We start from the raw sequence: 21,728 nt of genomic DNA on the forward strand, positions 1-21,728 counted from the left end.
TTCCCGGAGGAGAATTTTTGCTCATAAGTTTTCTGCACACATAGGTATACTCTTTGAGGCTGTCAGGGAAGGTAAGCCATATACTCAAAAGGTCAAAGCCCTGTCATGGTTTACTAGGGAATCCCTAGGTTTTCCCCAGGCATACAGCTGAAAGAGGACAAAAAGCCTATAGGCATCAAAATCCACAAAATTATAATTAACCAAGAGGGTACCTGATATAATAAAAAGTTACCTCCTGAATTAAACACTTTAGGTTAATTTGAAATAGATCTTTCTCTGGCTAGCAAAAATACGAACTTTGGTGGACATAAGACCTATTAGGTCAATTTTAAACTAGAGTTCAACTGTAAGACTAAGATGACAAACCATTTCATCTTATAAAACATTTAATTATATGATTAAAATAAGGAAGTCACATAACATTGCTTCTAATCTTGGCTCTTTACAGTGCTTATGCAATGCTATAGTTATAAACTCTAACTGGCCTGACAAAGAACTCCACAACAGCTTTGTTTTCTTAAACTACTGGAGCAAAAGAAACCTAGTGATTACTTTGTAAATTGTTGAAAAAAATAAAGCCTAATGACTGAATTTGGATTAAGAAATCACAAATGGATATAAAGCCTTTTTTCAGGAAACTAAACTTCATAATTTTCTAATCAGTATAGTTTCTACAAAATTCCACTCCTCTTTTGAGTTGAACATGAGAGAGGAAATCAAGTCTGTTACTTGGTATGAATCCTTTTGAGACCTGATTTAAGTAAACTTTTTCATGTCCACAGTGGAAAAAAGAAAAATCTAAACTAATCTTTGGTGGTTAATAAGGGAGAAAAATAAAAAACAAAACAAAACACCACTAGGCTTCAATAAATAAAACACATGTTCACAAAAATAAGTCCTTGTTGAAAAATCTTAAGCAATGTTTTTCAGTTCATTTAATAATTATTTTTAAGATTTTGTTGTACAGCGGTAATACCTGCAGAAGAGAGAAATAGTGAAGAAGAAAAACAATGCAGGCATAAAATAAAAATACAAGTGGTATGCTCTCCAATATCCAGGAACAACAGCATTCTTTATCTTATTATAAAGTTCACATATTTTAAGGAAATTATTTATTTAAAAACCTATAATATAAAAGGTGCTTCAAAATATTAGTTTGCCTTCATTCAAATTACAAATCCACAGCCACCTAATTCACTGGGTTTTCAAAAAGCAGCAAACATAGAAAAAATGTAATTATTTATTCAGGTAGTAGTTTTCCAAGAAAATCAGGTTAGTATTCTCAGAAGAGAACTTAATAGGTACAACAATTACAAAATATTGTTAATTACTAAAATATCTTAGGTACTGTCAATTAAAATATCAAATGCCCAAATGTCAATAAAGTTGACTAAATGTGTCACTTACTCCTTCAGAATTCTTCCTACAGTCAAAGGGAAAAATAATCTTGATTTGTCAGTATTTTGACAAACACTCACTATTTTTCGTTTCCACATGGCTAATGATGATGAAAAAGGGGGAAGTCCTAAGAGATGGAAGGGAGGAGGTGATATAAAGGCAAAAAGTTTTCATCTCCAAATATGTTAAAGAGCAGAATCTGAAAACTGTGACTAAAACAATTTAAGAAATCTCAACCTATTATAAGATTCAGAACTTTTTAATGATGTATTTCTTTTTTTTGAAGATTGTTTAGATATGATTTTTTTTACTTTTTATTAAAGGATATTACAAAATAGTTACTTCAAATGCATTAAAAAAAAAAGTATTCCTTGGTTAAAAGGAAATATAATTTCCCCCAAAGGAATGATACATAAATAAGGAAAAGCCTATATTCATGTGACTCTTCAAGGCCCTAAACAGAAGAACACACTCATAACTGTATCAAGACAGATAGACATACTGAGTGCAGAACTTCTCAATAAAAATATAATCCTTGTAGAGACCACTTAAATCGAGCCTTTTTGAAAACTGAAAATTGCCAGACTATCAATTATTCTTCCTTAAATAACTAAAGAAAAATTTACTAAGACTTATTTGTAGCAACAAAACAACGTATTCCCTCTCTTATCCAACTAAAATGGTGTCAATGGATAGCTATCTATATTTAAAGACAAATGAAAATGCTCTGTTTTCCTATATAATGTGTATGCACCTCTCACGAAACAAGCAACATCCAATAACTATCCCCTTCCCCAAATCTGTCTTTGATCCTTTAACACTGCACACACTGCCAACACTGTGCTAGGTTTATACTGACTAGGTTTTACAGAGGAAGTTTGTTACTGATCAGGTAATTTAAGATTTCTTTATACCATAAAAGTTGTGGAGGAGGCATGTTGCTCATATTAAATTATACTGAATATTAGTTAGGCCTTCAAGTAAATTTTGACATTAAATGTAAATGTAAAAGAACAGCTAAAATAGTATTTAGATAAGTTTATCAGAATACAGACATCAAGATAAGAACGATGATGGGTCCTATTGATCCCCACTGAAGTCAGTGAGCTGCAGTTACCTTTCAAAGAGCATTATCTTTAAGTTATAACAGCTCTGAACAAGAGATGTTGCAAATCACATCTGTTGCAAACACAACTTAAAACACATTCCTAGTCAGTATGTCAGTAGCGTTCTCTAAAAAACTGCCATATTCCCTTTACAGTTTAACCAAACCACCACACACGTGTGTGTTTTGCTATTACTCAGGCTCCCAGTGTTTTAGAGCCAAAAAACATACCCTCTTCCTTCCTAGTTTTTGCTAAAAAGATTTTATCTTTCCTTTAATAACAACATCATATATAGAAGCGCATTTACAGAACTCTTAGCCATACCTGAAACCGATTCAGAAAATAAGCCTCCAACAGTGGGTACTCTACCCGTTCACCATAAAGTTCAAACTTCTCGTATGTTTTCAAGTTCTCCCTACTTAATACCAACAGATATAGTAGACAAAGACTCATACAGTGTCTTGAGACATTGCTGACACGCAGATGTAATTAACTGTAACAGTGACACACCCGGAAATGACTGAGCGCTCTATACATCTTATGACACTCACTAAACAAGCACAGGGCACCTGTTAATCCTCCTCAGTATTAACACAGTCAACACAAAGAGGAAGAGACTTTTTGGGACTTTGATCCTGCTAGAATCTTCTCAGTTTGAATATCCCAGCACTTTAGGAAAAAGATTTTTAAATTTACTCCACAGAATTCACCCCAGACTCTCAGGGTAGGAAGACATCATAAGAATCACACAGTAATCCTATAGATATGTGCTGCCCAATAAGGTCTTAGCCACCAGCTAAGACACGTAGCTGGTTGGAATTCAGATGTACTGTAAATGTAAAATACACATGAGATTTTGCAGATTCAGTATGAAAGAATGTAAAACCTCTCATCGTTAACTTTTAAAACTGATCACATGTTGAAATGATATATATAGAAGTCAAATCAAATATGTTAAAATTAATTCCACCTACTTCTTTTTTACTTTGTTAATGTGACTAGAAAACTTTAAATTGCTCATATAGCTTGTATTATATTTCTACTGGACAGCACTACTGTAGACCCACAGCCTAAATTCTGATAGCAAACTATCACTTGGCATTTCCCAATTACAAATGCCATATAAAAGTCAAAAGAAAAATCAGTATTTTGACTTCTCTGTCAATTACACTGGGATAATAAAAAAAAAAACTTAAGAATAGTGTAAAAATAGTAGAATCACTTTGCCTGACACCACTAAATAGATATTACATTACTTCAAAAAGGCAAAAATAGCACAGGATGCAAAAACTACACCTCTTAAGAAAATAAGATGGGAAATATACAAACAAGGTTTTTCTAATAAAGTAGGTCTAAATGCTGATTATAAGGTTCATTTTTAAGGGAAATGGATATTTCTGTCATTTCTAGCACCTGGGACCTCAGAAAAATAAAATGTGTAAGACTCTGTCTCTTTTATTACTCAATCATTATCAACCACAAACAAACCATTAACACTGTAAAAAGGGAAATAATTACCATAACCTAATTCTTTTTTCCAAAATCAAAAGAATATAACACCACTCAAAAGCAAAATTAAAAACGACATTAATTTCTCTAGGGTTGAGTAGGTTACCTTTGGTCCACAAATATTATAAAATAAGAAAGCATATTTTAAGGTAGATATTTTTTACCACAATTTTTTAAAGTATATTTTAAACGTGAGAAATTCAACAACACAGTTCTATGAGTGAACCATTTCTTCCTCTACCGTAATAGATCTTTCTGCTTTGATTTTTAAAATATTTAGGCCTCAAGGGCTCTTGGGGAAAAAAATCCAGTGTATTTCTGAATGTACAGAAATATTTTTATAAGGAGAGATGGGGAGACAGCTCAGTAAAAGGATCGGGGGTGTGGAGCTCTCTCAGGCGTTCAGAGGATGCAAGAATAACTTCTAGAGTTGTCAATGGGGAAACTGTATTAAAAAAAGAACTAAAAAAAATTAAGACCAAAGGGTTCCCAGGGCTTCCACAACAGTTGACAAGACACTTTCTACGGTGTCCTAACAAATTTACAACCCGAAAAAGGCCATACTTGGCCATCAATTCTTTATCCATTTGATATTCATCAGCCGAATAAATCTTCAGACTTCTATTTGCTAGGAGATACATTCCTTAGGAACCTTTTCCTTGTGCATTTAAAATGCCAAGCTCAATTACGCTCCCAGTAAGGTACGCAGAAAGGACTGTACATATTTTAAAATAGTAAGTTGAATGGCTACAGTTTCCTGCCTTGGTGGAAAGGGTGATGGGTAAAGCTCTTTCTGAGTATAATCCATAAATACTGAAATCGCTCTCAAAGAATTGAGTCTTCTATCACTGTCCAATAGGTAAAAAGACTGCCAAAATTTCCATTAGAGCATCCTATTTTTAGAGTCTTTGGAATCGGTCTTTTAAACTGTATTCCACAGTACAATGTGTTTGACTAAGTTTACAAAGGCAACAAAATAAGCATCCTAAGACCTTAATGTTTTCAAGCTCTGGAAGGAATTTTAAACTTTTCAATCTTATTTTTTTTATCTTAACTTTAAATCTTATAAACGCGCAAATAAAAATAAAAACTCAGATAAATATTGGCCCAGAGGGAGGAATGTAAGGGAGACACTAGGTGCTTCTTGGCAACCTAAGTGGTGAGGGGAAGAAAACAGGTATGAAGAAAAATAAAACCACCCACAGGGGTGGAGAGACACGGCTGTGGGCAACAGGACAAAAAGGAACAGAGGCGCCGTGGAAGCCGCAGGCTCCGCGGGGAGCCGGGCGAGGGACGACTCCTGGCGCGAGTGCCCTAGGGAGAGAGAAATGGGCGCGCTGCGCAGGAAGAGGCCACGGCGGCGACAGAAAAGAGGGAAACAGGAGAGCGCAAAAAGGGAGGAGGTGAGGGAACAGGGCTCCACCGCACCGAGAGGGCAGAGGCGGCGCTGCCGGAGAAAGACAGCGCCGGGGGAGCAATGAGGGGGTTCCCAAAGGCTTTACCCTAGTCGCGAGCCGGCCGGCCAGCTGCGTCCCGCTCTTCCTCTCCTCACCTGGGAACCGGAGACGAAAGGAGGGCTACCGCCGGGCGCCGAATCCGCTTCCAGCCCCGCTTGCTGACATGGCGGCCGACCAGCTGTCACTGAGCTTGCTCGGGTCTCCCGCCGCTCGAGTGGAGGAGACACCTCTCGCCTTCCCGCCCCGCCTCCCTCTGCGCACCCCTCCCGGCTGGCTGGCTGGTGGCCGGCCGCCCGCGACCGCGGAGCATAGAGCGCGGTTGGCTAGAGAGGAGGCGCAGAGGACGGACGACCATAGAGTTCGAGTTCAGACACCGCCTGGATGGTCCGTCTCTCTCCTCGGCCGTCCACTCACAGTCCTCGGGCGTCTGCGCCGGTACGGAAACGGAAGTGACGGCAAAGGCAAGATGGAGAGGTCGTTCGCCCTCAAGGTTTGGAGTGTTTACTTCCGCCGGCCTAGACCCGGGGCCGGGAGATGTTGCACGTGGGCTTCCTTGTATGGAGTTCGTCGACGATGTGACAACCCTGGGTAACACTGGGACAGGCCTTAGAGGGTGAGAATGTGGGTCCCAGGGGTGGGACTTCCCTCGCGGCTGATGCTGTCAGCCTTGACCCGCGCTGCGCGCTTTTGCATTTTGAAGTCGGGAGCGGTGAGGCGGATGGACGTCCCGGCGGTGAACCGCCGTGGCTTGTCTGACTACTACCCGCACCTGATGCCCAGTGTGGGATTCGGAAAATCGTCCTCGCGTGTGTACAGATGCCGCTCAGAGACCAAGCGGTACATAACCAGCCCGAGAGTGGCTGAGACCTTGGTGCGGATCCTACGGGGAAAACGAAAATCTTGCCAGCTATTCCTGGAGTGCAATCCAGGTGAGACCCTCGGGGACTTCATTTTCTTGGATGTTCACTTCTGCAGACTGTGTAAAACATGGCCCCTTCCTTTAAGCAGCTTATGTGGCCTTTGTTAATCATCGCTCCACAAGATATTTCTGTAGCAGTTTGCACTTTACAAAATATTTTGATAAAACACGCTCTTAGATTTCACCATCTTCCCAGAAGAACTTTTATCTTACCCTTTCGTGCATGTTCTGTAGACTGCAGCAGGATGCTGGGAACACAACATTTATAGACTTCTTGAAAAATAATTTTTTTAAGCACCATTTCCTATCATGGAGAGTCAGTTCTGTTTAGGTTTGGCAATATCTTTGATGATAAAATATCCAGAGAGTCTATGAGTAAGTGGTAAGCTAGAGGCAACTTTTTTGTTTGTTTGTTTGTTTTTTCTTGAGAGGTAGTGAAACATTGTAAAGAGCGCAGGTTTTGCAGTCTTTGACGGAATGGATTCAAAGCCAAGCAGCACCACGTTCCAGTTGTGATGGTGGAGTCAAGTGACTGTATCTAATCCGCAGTTTCCTTATATGTAAATCAGGAGTGTAATATCCACTTTGGGAATGTTGTGAGAATTAAAATTATATCATACAGGTAAAACATCTAATTTCTTTGATATTGAAAAAGATTATGTTGTTTCTTTTGCAAATAAACTTTTCGTTCTGTTAATACACTAGGTCCTGGAATCCTGACGCGAGCATTGCTTGAAAGTGGTGCCAAAGTGATTGCCCTTGAAAGTGACAAGACTTTTATTCCACAATTGAAGGTATATTTTTGTTTCTAAAAATAATTTATTGTTCAGTCAGCTACCTTTGAGTGGTTTAGGGAAGTAAAATTAAGCACACAGTTTATTTTTAAACAGTCATTTTTAGGGGCTATGCCGTATCTTGTTAGCCCCAGTGACTAGAACGCAGTATCAATGATTGTTGAATGACTGAAAGATGGATTCAGAGACTTTTTTTCTGGTTCTAGCTCTGCTACAGATGGGTGAGTGAACAAAATGTATAACTGGTATCTCTAGGCTTGTTTCCTCGTTCTAGCAGGCTATGCTGTGCCTCTTCTTTCTTAGAAGGGGATAAGTGAGCTTAGAATCTAATTGGAATGCTAAGATTAGGTTAATGGTACTGTGTTAACTCTGGACTTAGGGTTTCAGAGGCAAGAAAAGTTTGGTGTATTCAGAATAAATTGCATGGAGTAAAGGCATTATCCAAATGGATTTTTTAGTGAATTTGGCTTCCTGTATAGCTGACAAGTTCACATAACAGTGAAGTGGAAATTCCTTGCATCATTGCCAGCCTCTTTTTCTTTCTCTCCTTCCCTCATTTATAAATCTTTTGATTCAATTCAGGAAACTTATACTTCTCTGTGCCAACTTTCTGAAACCATGTAAAATAGTGTTATCTGAAAGTGCAAGATGACAACAAAAAACGATGAAAATGTATACAAAATCCTGCTTTTTAAAATATAACTATCACATTAGATGGTTGTTTTTCTACAACTGAAAAAATTCAAGGTTTTTGAATTCAGATTATTTAATCGATGTTAAATCTGCTGGAATTCCAAAAACATGAAGAGAAAAAGAACCCATAAAATTATTCAAAGATTCAAGATCATGAAATGTGATTTAGTAAACATAACCATCTGTAATTTCAACCCGGAAGTTAAAAACAAGATAGCTCTTATCTTGGTCTTTAAAGGGGGGGGGTACTTTTAAAGATTAATCTACATGTTCACAAAATAATTAAGGTGATATTAAAATGTCCTTCTGTATACAGTTTGTTATCCTGTAACACAATGGTTGCTTTTCTATAAGATCAGGATAACAGTAGTCTCAATTTAAAAACAGTTGAATCAATGAAATAGAGTGATTAGGGACTAGAGAATTCCTTACAGTATTTCTTACAGGAATATCAGTCCTAAAATGTTTCTGAAGCTGTTAACATAAGCAAAAAATTTAAACGTCTAACTCCCTATTCCCCCACCCCCCTCTCAGCACTAACTTGAGCTCAGCCATTAGTACATGTTCTTTCACTCATTGTAAAGTGAAAAGCCATTCAAAGTTTTGTGTGAATTCATGTATATTTTCAAGAATAAAAGAGAAGTAGTCATTTATGTAGAAACTTTGTGGCCTGAATCAGGGCCTTGAAGTGGTGCTCTTAGCAGACGGTGCTTCTAGCCACCCAAAGGCTCACAATTTTGCTCCTAAGAACCAAAATTATTTTCAAGGATAATGCTTGACTCTGGATTTTAATCTAAATTTAAAATCCCATGGACTTCCTTGGTGGTGCAGTGGATAAGAATCCACCTGCCAGTGCAGGGGACACACATTCGATCCCTGGTCCAGAAAGATCCCTACGCTGTGGAGCAACTAAGCCCGTGCGCCACAACAGCTGAGCCTGCACTCTAGAGCCTGCGAGCCACAACTACTGAGCCCGCATGCCACAACTACTGAAGCCCACGCGTGCCTAGAGCCCATGCTCCGCAACAAGAGAAGCCACTGCAATGAGAAGCCCATGCACCACAACGAAGAGTAGCCCCTGCTCGCTGCAACTAGAGGAAGCCCACGTGTAGCAATGAAGACCCAACGCAGCCAGAAATTAATTAATTAATTAATTAATTAATTTTTTAAAAAAATCCCTCTCACCCCTACTCCATTTCTCTGATAAAATTCCTGGGACTTCACATTAACAATGTTTCAAGCAGGAACGGTTTGTTTTCCTATATGGATGTGCTAGAGATACACATGTTGCCAATTGTGTTGTGTAATAATAAATCATCACAATATTGTAATCTACTATACTTCAATTTTTTAAAAAAGATAAAATATCTTTATAAAAACCAAAATAATAATAAATCGTGATATATCTCATTTGAATTTTGAAGACTATTGCTGCAGAAATATCTGTATGTGTTCAGTTGAAGAGACATCAGCTTTTGTGGTAAACTGTCTTATTTCAGCACATTTGTGTCTTCAGCCTGGACTTCAGTATTCAGGTCTATAACTTCCTACCTGCATCTCCACTTGAATCACCTAATAGGCATCTCAAAATTAACATGAGCAAAAATATATGGTTTCCACCTCCAGTCTGTTCCTTTCACTAGTTTTTTTCAAGGGTCCCCTTGAAAGTAATCATTAAAATTTACTAAATTTAGGAATAGAACCATATTTATAGGTTGAATTCAAAACGGTTAAGAAAACTTAGGTTTTTAACTCATAACTTTAAATTGCAAATTCACTGAAACCTTGATAAATACCAGTAGAATTTTCTGTGCGTGAGAACCTCAGTGTGCACATCAAAACATTGCTCTCTTCTATTTGATTTTTTGTAACTTCGAATTAAGTTTGTAGGGTCTATAGCTAACACTTCCTCTCACTACTAAGTTCTCCAGTGCTACTGCCAGGTGAGCACATCAGGGCAGTAAAAAGATTGAGGTATATTGGACGTCTTCTAGTGTGCAGGGCTCTATCTTTAAGAAAAGGAAATGAACAAGAGGAAAATGGAGAGTGACCTACACAGTGAGCTAAGTTCATTTGGTGAAGGACTAACTAAACTGTTCTGGAAAAAAGGAATACTGTCTTGAATCTATTTGCCTTTCACTTTAATGTTTTTATTGTTATTTTCTGTTAAAACATCTTCCCTTGACTAGCAGATGAATCACAGCTCTGAATAACGGAAGCCATTTAGATAAAGAAAGTAAAAGGATATGTAATAATTTGTTGAAGGTTTCTATTTTGGGGGCTTTTTCTTGGTAATATTGTATTCACCTTTCAGACATTAATTGATTTCTATTAACTGTTACATTTTAGGGTATGTTAGTAATGTTTTCTTTGCATCTTTATTGAGGTAGCAATATTTTTTATAAGAATTACTTTTTGAAGTAGATCTTGGAATTGTTACAAGGTCTGCCTAACACTGAAATTTCTAAACATGTTCTCTCTGTCTCTCTTTAGTCCTTAGGAAAAAAGGTGAATGGAAGACTAGAAGTGGTCTACTGTGACTTCTTTAAACTGGATCCTAGAAGTCGTGGAATACTAACACCTCCCATTATGACTTCAGATATGCTTTTTCAGTATTTGGGAATAGAAGCACAGCCTTGGTCAAAAGGTGATTTTTGTCATTCAGTAAAGCAAGTACCTTATAATTTGTCAGCTTTCTCTAGCAGTACACCAGGTTTGTTGAGATTTGTGTAAATGTTTATATTACACAGTTTATGGGTGGTTGCTCTTAAGTTGAATATGGCTTTTCCCTCACCTAGATACAATCAGCAGTTTTGTGGACGCCAAGTTCCAGATCAAGGAAAGATGCTAAGGCTTAGTTTTGATCGAAATAACCTTAAAGTAACACAGTTTGTTAACCTAATTTGACTCAGTAAAATATAGTCGTAGGAAAAAAGTGTTAAGAATTTATTTAAATATTTTTGCTTGTATTCTTAACAGGTGCCCCTTTAAAAGCAATTGGGATCTTACCACCTAAAAATGAGAGAAATGCACTTTGGAAACTTTTACATGACCTATATTCCTGTACTTCTGTATATAAATATGGACGAGTAGAACTAAATTTGTTTATTACTGAAAAGGAATGCCGGGTAGGTTATTAACAAGTACCTAATTTTTTGTTTTAAATGTTCTGAGATTTTTCTCAGAGTAGTCTTAATCTGTGTGATTTTAATTTGGGCTCATGACATTTGAGAGTACTAAGGTTGTTTTTAAATTTTATAGAGCATTCTTTAAGTATTATTTTTAAAAGGTTTTTTGTGTGATAAAATATATATAACATAAAGTTTACCATCTTAACTATTTTAAGTGTACAGTTCAGTGGCATTAAGTACATTCACATTGTGGTACAACTATTATTACCATCCATCTCGTCTCAGAACTTTTTCATCATTCCACACTGAAACTCTGTACCCATTAAACATTAATTCCCCATCTCCCCCGCTCCCCTGTGCCCCTGGTAACCACTGTTTTATTTTCTGTTTCTATGAATTTGACTATTCTATGTACCTCGTGTAAATGGAATCATACAGTATTCCACTTTGTGTCTGGCTTATTTCACTTAGCATACTGTCTTTAGGGTCCATCCAAGTTGTAGCATGTGTCAGAATGTCATTCCTTGTTAAGGCTGAATAATATTCCATTATATAATTAGACACCACCCCACCACCTTTTGTTTATCCATTTCCGTCAATGGATATAATTGACATGTTGCACTGTATAAGTTTAAGGTATATAGTACAATGCTTTGACTTACATACATCATGAAATGATTGCCATAATAAGTGTGGTGAACATCCATCCTGTCATATAGACACAAAATAAAAAAATATTTCTCCTTGTGATGAGAACTCTTAGGATTTACTCTCTAACGACTTTCATATGTAACATACCACAGTGTTAATTATGTAGTTGTACACTACATAACTGGATGTTTGTACCTTTTGACCACATTCATTCAATTCCCCCTCCCCTCCACCCCTGCCTCCGGTAACCACAAATGTGATTTTTTTCTATGAGTTTGTTTTTTGAAATATAATTGACCTAAACATTGTGTTCGTTCCTACTATACAACATGGTGATTCGATATGTCTATATATTACAAAATGATGACAGATGTCTATATATTACCATCTATCATCATACAAAGATATTATATTATTATTGACTATATTTCCCACACTGTACATTTCATCCCCCTGATTCATTTATTTTGTAACTGGAAGAGTGTGCCTCATAATCTCCGTCATCTGTTTCACTTATTCCCCCACCCCCTCATCTCTAGCAACCTTCTGTTGTCTCTATCTGTGACTGTTTCTGTTTTTATGTTTGTTCATTTGTTTTGTTTTTTAGATTCCACATATAAGTGAAATCATATAGTATTTATCTTCCTTTGTCTGACTTATTTCACATAGCATAATACTCTCTAGATCCATCCATGTTGTCAAAAATGGCAAGATTTCATTCATTTTTATGGCTGAGTTATATGTGTGTGTATATATGTATATGTAAAACATATACATCTTCTTTATCCATTCATCTACCAGTGGACACTGAGGTTATATACCTTTCTCGGCTGTTGTGAATAACGCCGTAGTGAACATAGGGTTTTAGACTTTTTATTCTTTGAAATCAAAGGGCTTCCTGAAGTCCTTGAGAGTTATGTTTCTTTGCTGCCCAGAATGCTTCATGTTATTCATCTTATAATCCAAGATAACTGGAAATGCTTATTTGTATATAAGAGAACTCTGGGTTGAGATGGGGGGCGGCGGGAGATGAAAGCAAGAGATGAAAGGATGATTTGCTTACCAAGATCCAAATAGTAAGTAAATAGTGACTGTCCCTGGAAGAGAGCAGGGGACTCAGAGCCTTGAGGCTGTGTGCATACATGAAGGAATGAAAGGAAGAGAAATAGGAAATGCTTTGTCAGGTTTCATCTTGCTACTAGTAGAATGTTCTAATGTTTCTTTTACCATGGACCTTTTCACATTTGGTTTTCTCTCTCTGTAGTGCCCTTTCATTCAGTGAGGTAACATCTGATCCTCAAGTGTCAGCCTAAGTAATTCTTGACTCAAAATTTAATAGCCCAGCTAATGCACGTTTCTATCACACTTACCCTTCACCACAGTAATTATACACTTCTGTGTCACTTTTTGTTTAATGAGAATTTGCCCTGATAGGTGATATGGTTAAAGGAAATCAGTCTCAAATACATTATATTTTAAGTGTACATGATGATATATTTCAACATGAAAGTTTAAGAAGACTTTCTCTTCTTTGAAATGGTTAAGATTCTGCATTTAATTCTAATTTTATTTCATTTGTAGATATCATTAAGGTATTAAGATCTGACATATGATTTTGACTGATTGGCTATAGCTATGTATAACATGTAACTTCTATTTTCCTTTTACTAGAAAATAATGGCAAATCCCCAAAATCCAGGCTTGTATCAAGCATTAAGTGTGCTCTGTCAAATAGCTTGTGGGATTAAGCTCTTGCATACAGTGAGTAAAATCCTTCTAAATTTCAACAAAAAACTTCATGGTTTTTCAAAGAGCCTGTATTTCTGTGACCAGATTAATTTTATTATTTTTCCCAAGTGTTTAAGATAATAGAGCACTGTACTGATGTTTTTCTGTCACAAATATTTATATACTTCTCTCATTATAAAAATAATATATTCTCATTATAAAAATGTGAGACATGTTAAAGAAAGAAAAGAATTTTAAAAATCATCACTACAGTTCTACCACCCAGAGGTCACTATTGATGTTTGTGGCATAATTTCAATTTTTTATTTTTCCTGTTTTTTTTTTCTTTTTTGTGTAGAGGAGATTATATTATTTTTTCATTTAATAGCTAATAGTTCATTATAAGATTTTTCTTCCCTTCTATGTAAACATTTTTCTTAAATTTTTAATGACTACTTAATACCTCATTATAGAGCATTCCCCTTTTTAGTTCATTTCCTTAGGCAAGATCAGAGTTGCCTAATAGGAAGGCAATACAAGCCACATTGTAGTTTTACATTTTTTTTAGTAGCCAGGTTACGAAAAGTAAAAAAGAAACAGGTGAAATTAATTTTAATATTATGTTTTATTGAATCTTCTCAATTCAAAACATTATTTCAGTGTGTAATATTTTTAAATTAGTTATTACATAATTTACATTCTTTTCTGTGTACTAAAAATCCGTTGTATATTTTACACTTACAACCAGTTCAGACTGGACACATTTCACATGTTCAGTAGCCACATGTGACTAGTGTCTACCATTTTGTGTGTGTGTGTGTGTGTGTGTGTGTGTGTGTCTGCCATTTTTAATAGAGGCCTAAAAGCATAAGAAAAAAATAATAAATACCATTTCTTTCATACCATAATTTACCCATTCTCTTTTTTTTATTTTAGTAGACTAGAGTATGTATCAAATTGTTTTTATAAGGAATATGTTTGTATATTTTATGAGCCCTTGTTCTTCCAAGGATATATTGGTTTAATTTTAAAAGAGTGTTTCTCCATGTAGTCTCTTCATTGCTTTTGTCCAGGAACACATTAAGACCTTCAGTGCATACTTAGTTGTTAGAACGTTATCTCATTTGATTTTAGCTTTTGTTCCGATTCTGGTTTTTTTCCTCTAAAACGTATCAGGCTCTTAGGTTGGATCTCTCTGTTCATTGTCTTTCGTATCTGTCATACTCTCATCCTTTTTCTGTATTCCCAGAAATCTTTTTCACATTTAGCCTTCATGGCACTGACCCTGCTTTCTGCCTGTACTACATATTGTAATCTTGGTACTGTAGTTCTTGGTTTCCCTAAAATCCTTTCTTAACCCCACTGATCTCCTCTCATTCTGTTGGCTTTTCATCTCAGCTCTTCTCTCTTCCTGGCTTTTGGCTAGTTTCTTCATAGAAGGCCCTCTGAGGACTTCAGCTTTCAGGATAGTTACCTTTTTCTTCAGTATTTGTTTTCAAAAGCCCTATGTTGAGTTTTGCCATTTACTAACCTCCAGAAAGGAGAGGTCTTTCTGGACCCGGCATTTTTAACATTTGTCCATTATATATCTACTACTGGATGGTCCGTTGTTGAATTCAATTCCCAAGGTCTTGCAGGTCTTCCTCTCCTGTGGGTTTGGTGGATGGGAGTGAGGTCTTCTCTGTGCCCACTGCAGTGCCCTAAACTGCTGTGGATAGACCAAGTGTGGGGGGAAGCTGCAGTGCCCGCTGCTGGTGCTGCTTTGCCTTCTTCCACTTAGTGACGTTCCTGGAAGTGCTGGGAGTTTCACAGATGAGCAACAATTGCATTTTTCATTCTACATCAGTTGCCACTGCAATTAGTAATAAATTATCGTTTCTGACAGTAGCCTTCAAACCTTACATCCAATATTATAAGTTTTAGTCTTTTAAGTCTGTGTCAAATGCTGTTATTTTGGAATTTAATGTGTGTATATGTATATATGTATTTATATATATATATATATATATATATATATATATATATATATACACACACACACACACACACAAAATAATTTTTCAGTTGGGTCATCTTTTAAAATTGCTTCACATACAAAATTGTATGTACAAAAGCTAGATACAAGGAAGTAATGATCCTTTTAAAAATTGACACAAGTTTCTTTATTTGTCTATCTCCTTACATGTCCCAGCATATTCATATCAGTGGTTTTTTCACTAAGGTAGGACAAAAACATCCCCATAATTGATCTGATAGCCCCTTAACTGATTGTGACTGTAATATGCTGGCTATTAAAAATAACTTTAGAATGTATTTGCATAATTACATTAAGTGCAACTCTCTTTTATCTAAGCAAGTAATAGAGTTACCAGTATTTGGATAGACCTTTGACTCCCCTTTTCTTTATCAAAAAACACGAGAGAGAAATGTGTATGATTTAACTGTCACATGTTGTTTTTCTTACATTCAGTTAGACTGGAGACTTGGCTTTAATTCATTGTGTTGTTCAGGCAAGACATTTTTAAAGGCAGTAATAATGTGGGGCACTTTGCACAAAGAGAACTGAAAGAAATGTTTTCTTTTTGTTTATCTTCACTCAAGGAGTCTTGCTTATCATTTGGCACATATACCGCAAATGGGCAGCTGGCAAAGCAAAAGCATAGGGTAAGAACGAATGAATACCTTTCCCTTTTTTCCTCTAATGTAACAGTCTTTGTTTTCTTTTACATTATCTGGTATTCTGTATTTATTTAAATTTTTAATTTTAGAATATCTAGAAAATATTTTAAACATATCTTATTTTTAATATATTCAAATTATTTTGGAAGGGAGTTATATTTTTCAGCTGTTTATACAATGAATGCTAGCATAGTAATAGGCTTAAACACAGATTCTGACTTTATTTTTATATATAAATTTATTTATTTATTTTTGGCTGCATTGGGTCTTCATTGCTGCACACGGGCTTTCTCTAGTTGTGGTGAGCGGGGGCTACTCTTTGTTGCTGTGCACGGGCTTCTCATTGTGATGGCTTCTCTTGTTGCAGAGCACAGGCTGTAGGCGCACGGGCTTCAGCAGTTGTGGCGCATGGGCTTAGTTGCGGCATGTGGGATCTTCCTGGACCAGGGCTCGAACCTATGTCCCCTGTATTGGCAGGTGGATTCTTAACCACTGCACTACCAGGGAAGCCCCTGACTCCTATTTTTAACTTTTGAAATGAAGATACCTCTCAAATTTAGAAAACGCATGAATATTAAAATGATTATTTATCTAATTTGATAAACTGAAAACAAGATTTTATACCTTATTAATAAATCAGATATGTAATATTACTACTTATAATGGTTTATTTCACTAACAGGTACATGTTGTTTCTTACCCTAGGGGTTGGGCTTTAATTTTTGTTTATTTTTTCCCTTCATAAAGAACCAAAGTGATTATGTTACAGAGTGATCCTCCATTTAGATTATACAGGGCTACTTATAGTGAAGTTGTAATAAAGTAGCTGAAGTTTTAAAAACAATTTTCGGACTCAATTCAGAAGTTCCACTTCAGGATTAAATGCTAATGATTCCCTAATCTCAGCATATTAGTTCAGTCTGACTTTCCCATTTCTTACTACTTTGGTTTTTTTCTCGCTCTTGCCACTAAAGGAAAAAAGGAAATTATCAATTTAGAAATATTCTGATTTTAGAATAATCAGTGGTCATTGTGATTTTAGTTCTGTTTCACTATCCATAAACATAATTTATGTAGCCTCACAAAACAGAATAGGGGTAATACATTTTGGCTTGATACCAGTAGGAATTTATCCAAATGACCCTGAAATTAATAACCCTGCATATAGGACACTTTCCCATTTTCTCAATGACAGTGTCAAAAGCTAAAACATTTTTTTGGCCGACATAAATGCATAAACTTTTAGGGATGAAAATGAAATAACCAAATGTTATGTTTTATGAGAAAATTTTATTCAGATATTTCACATGTCTGATGTCAGTGTGTTCATAATTGTTATAGAAGCACTTTTAGATATTTAACAGTTTTTTTAAAGCACATGATCTTCATTTCCATCCAAGTGGTTTGAGGTTTATACTTTTTGAAGCCATGTTTTCGTGCTGTCACTGGAACTTTTTTCCTAAGCTACATATAACCATTTATTGAACATCAGGAAAGTTGTTTTTTCCCTACTTATCAAGTAAACCTATATCTGTAACTCCAAATCTATTTACAAGATGCTGTTTAAAGTCACCTTCCAGGGACTTCCCTGGTGGGACAGTGGATAAGAATCCACCTGCCAGTTCAGGGGACAGGGGTTCGAGCCCTGGTTCAGGAAGATCCCACACGCTGCAGAGCAACTAAGCCTTTGCGCCACAACTACCAAGCCTACGCTCTAGAGCCTGTGAGCCACAACTACTGTAAATAAATATATTTTTAAAAATAAATAAAAAATAAAGTCACCTTTAAAAGACTTGTTAACAACAACATATAATGCTATCAATTGTGAGGTTATTCCCCTCCCTAATTGATAATTGCTAAATATGTTAAAATTTTATTGCCTTCCTTTTTTACTAATTTCTTCAGCTACAGGAATTCAAAACTAGAAACCAGAATTGATTGAAATATTTTTTGGCCAACATGTCTTCCACAAACAGTATTTATGTTTAAATATGTATATACATAGGTATTTATTATAAAGTAAATAAGGGGTTACTAGCTAATATGTGAGATTTCCTAAGAACTCAAACATAAGGCTCCCTCTGTTCTGAGGAATAATTTTAGAGGAAAAGACATCTTAATGTTACATCAAGTCACATACAGTTTTTATTTTAATCTGTATAATACTATATACTAAAGCAGGTTGGCAAACTTTTTGTGTAAAGGGCCAGAGCGTAAATATTTTATGCTTTGCAGGTCCCATATTCTTTGTGGGTTTGTTGTTGTTTGTTTGTTTTTTTAAGAATCCTCTATAAATGTAAAAACTGTTCTGAGCTCCATATTATACAGAAACAGGCAGGCCATGTACCATAGTTTGCTAACCCTATATTTTTAAAAAATCCAACTAAAAATTATAAGGCAATAATTTTTTTTATGCTTAGGATCTGGTGTTATGCCTCAAATACAGAAGAGACTCAGCATATGCTAGTGTCACGTTTAGGATTTCATTTTTCCCTGCTTACAAGTTAATAAGCTGTTACTGTTTCATGGGTGCTGGGCAAAGACACAGACTCCTGTGTCCTGTGGAATAATGTGATATTGTGCAGTTGGGTGGTGTGCATGCAGTGGGTTTGCACTGCAGCTGAGGAACACAGAGCTGGGGGAACCCACCTCTCTTTAGCAAACATTAATGTCAATCTATAGAGAAACATTATCTCATCCCCCAAGGTGACTCACTGCAAACAACCCTGAGGAATGGCCCAGGTTAAGAGGCAGTTGGGGCCTTGCATTCTTGTCACATCCATAAAGAACCTATAGGGACACGCAGGGTGTATTGTGATTGCCTCTTCCAAAAGGTAACTTGAATGCGTAAGTGAACAATGTCTTGCACTGGCAATATTTTATGACTAACACATTTTATTTTCCTTTCTCTGCAGGAATCATTAGAACAAAACCTGTGTTTTATTCAACTGACTCCTCATAAAGATTTATTTACGGGAACCTTAACACCTTTTAACTACGATGTGTTTTTTCACATGTTAAGGCAGTGTTTTATGAAACGCGGTGCCAAGCTAATAGACCATTTACAGTAAGTAAGAAAAATAAAAGCAAATATAAAAGTAGCAACTTAATGTGCGAATTGTACTTTCACGTTAGAGCTTTGTTTTTTATATTTTTTATATCTTCATTAACAGTGAGGTACCATGTTTTCACTCATCTATTTGTCTCTACAAAATATTTCATTCTCGCCGGTACACATTTTGAGGAAAATGTATTTTCCACATAATCTCCTGAGCTTAATTTTTTTTTTTCTTCTTTGAAAAACAACCAGGGATGCCTACAATTTGTTTTATCTTTGTCAGGATTAATCTACATGAAGAACTGGCTGCTTGCCCCGGCATTAGTGGTAGCATTCCCACTATCCACCTCTTGTCATTGCCTGTCGTTAGTGGTTCTGTTTCCTAGCCAGAGTAGGCACAGATCATTATACCACCCTAGTCCTCCTGGTCTGGATCAAATTGTGTGTTTCTACCTAAAGCCTTATAAGAACTATACTGTTACTGCCTGCTTTGTATCTATGTAATTTTTACATAGGGCTGATATGTACAGTTCTGTAAGTTACGCATTTTACCATGTACTCATCAGCCCATAGTCATTCAAAGTACTGTCAGAGGGTGGGAAAAATAAATAATCATTTTAATTAATTTGATCATCATTTAATGTATAACTCTGAGCTGATGATTGAACAATATTTATGTAAAAATAAATGTTAAAAGTGGCAGTCGACCAGTAAAAGTCATCTGTTTTTCATCTTGTCACCTTGTGATAGTGGCTATTTTGAATGAAAATACCAAGAGTGTAGGAAATTAAGGAATACATATGGTAAACTGTGGTTTAAAATGTTAAGAATTGCCTTGGAGAGCCTGTGGATTGAAAGGATGTTTACAGCTGTGACCAAGATTCCATTCACAGTCAAAAAGTATTGGAAATATTTTCCACCAAAATATTTTAGTACAGTTGTTTACTTGTTATTGTCAGAGGCTCACTGGTGGTTTCTTGCTAGGCTAATAGAATAAGCTTTATAATTTATTCACAGTAATTGTTATATAAAAATATGAAAATTATTTCCTCTTCTGAAAACAAACAGTAGTTTCTGCTGTTTGTACTTATTAAACTTTTACATGAACCTAAATGGAGTTAAGAATATTTTTGCAAAGAGAATTAAAAGATGAAAGGTAGGCAGAAAATTTTTAAGGGCAATGTTAAACCCTTAGGCAGTGTTAAAGAATTTTGCCTAAGAATTGATTAGAACATGTTAAAGCCTAAATCAGCTCTTTTCATTACAGGCAAGCCATGAAACTTTAGGAATAGACATAGTTAAAGCTATATATAATAGGCAGGCTATTAAACTGAATAAGATTAATTATATATAATAAGTTAGGCATTTTAAATTGGGCTTAGAAGCGGCCTCTATCAATATTAACTGACAGTTGTTATGATAAAGAATTAAGCACATTTACTTTGTATTTATTTTGCAGTTCATTGAGTCCAATTGATGCAATGCATATATTGAAGCAAATTAAAAAAAATAAAGATGTGAAAGTAATAGATATGTACCCTGAAGACTTTCAGAACCTTTTTGAAACCATAGAGTGTTACAAAGATGATAACTATAAGTGGCTATATGATGACTTCATGGAAGATGTGATCATATAGAGAAGTGGACTGATAAGACATTAACCGGAGCTGTTTATTTATTTGGAAATTATGGCACAAATGAAAAAGAACCGAGTTTGAAAAGCTCACATCCTCTCAACAGAAGATAACTGTTCTTGTTTTGCACAGCTAGGCAGATCATTTCTTGTGCCGTTGATACCATTACTGTATTGGATAAAATAATGGCTGCTATTTTATTCAAACTGAATAAAAGGAAAACTTCAGTTAATTGTGGATTTGATCAAATTGGATTTGTTTTGTTTTAAATTCCTATCTACTATAAGCATACTGGTAGTTATAGGGTATTAGCAGATGAAATTTAGTTTTAGAAATTCTTTTGGCCAAATATCTTACGTTATATTTAAATATTCCATTTTCACTGTCGATTTTTATATCCTCCTGGGGGAGCAGAAGAGTTTGTACGTAATTAAACTTGGAAAGTAAACTGATTTAGTGGGTTTTTTTACTTCTCAGTTTGTTGAAACGTATTATCAAGTACTGTACAATGAAATTATTTAAATTTTAATATGGTTTAAATTTTTTTAGAAATTAAAATATTTTAAGTAATAAGAATTTGTGCCTATCTGTTCAAACATAAAATTGACCCTAACTTATTCACTTTAAATTCCGTCACTTATAGTCAGTGTACTTTCAGTGAGTAATTCAGTCTGTTATTCAAAACTCTCGTGCATTTTTGTTCCATCAAGAAAGTTCATCTGAAGTTAGACCTTTACATGAACCTAAATGGAATTAAGAATATTTATTTTCTTAGCTCTTTGAAGAAGCTACTAGATTTTACCTGAGACATCTAATCTCCTCTGTTAGATTTCTTTGCTGTTATAACACTTCATAATACCTAAGGCATATTATTAGTAAGTAACTCTTTGTAAGGTGTGTGTTTTTAATAACACTTAGCCAAACCAGTTCTTCCCGACTTCCCTACTATTGTCCTTGGTTCACAATTCAGT

At 35.8% G+C, this 21,728-nt stretch overlaps 2 protein-coding genes across 6 annotated transcripts in view; one reads left to right on the plus strand and one right to left on the minus strand.

Moving 5' to 3' along the window:
• CNST (consortin, connexin sorting protein) overlaps window positions 1–5,704 on the minus strand; it is a 138,001-nt gene extending 132,297 nt beyond the window's left edge. Inside the window, exon 1 of one of the 3 annotated variants that reach the window (XM_082470241.1) lies at window positions 5,566–5,704. The gene's annotated coding sequence lies outside the window, so the exon portion shown is untranslated. Of the gene's footprint in view, window positions 1–5,515 lie in introns of all 3 variants that reach the window. The other 2 variants (XM_082470243.1, XM_082470242.1) reach the window with 2 other exon arrangements.
• TFB2M (transcription factor B2, mitochondrial) lies at window positions 5,634–20,994 on the plus strand (the record flags this gene model as incomplete). Of its 3 annotated transcripts, XM_082470609.1 has the most annotated exons (9): window positions 5,634–5,960; window positions 6,171–6,399; window positions 7,095–7,183; window positions 10,370–10,523; window positions 10,856–11,004; window positions 13,330–13,419; window positions 15,988–16,050; window positions 18,981–19,132; window positions 20,583–20,994. In XM_082470609.1, the coding sequence occupies 9 exons, from the start codon at window positions 5,634–5,636 to the stop codon at window positions 20,758–20,760; spliced, it is 1,431 nt and encodes a 476-aa protein (XP_082326735.1). In that variant the 3' UTR covers window positions 20,761–20,994. The 3 variants fall into 3 exon arrangements, with proteins under 3 accessions (XP_082326735.1, XP_082326736.1, XP_082326737.1); XM_082470610.1 differs by lacking the exon at window positions 15,988–16,050; XM_082470611.1 differs by lacking the exon at window positions 13,330–13,419.
• Window positions 20,995–21,728: the final 734 nt, after the last annotated feature.

The sequence above is a fragment of the Balaenoptera physalus genome, assembly GCF_965194825.1.
Source record: "Balaenoptera physalus genome assembly, chromosome: 1".
NCBI lineage: Eukaryota > Metazoa > Chordata > Mammalia > Artiodactyla > Balaenopteridae > Balaenoptera > Balaenoptera physalus.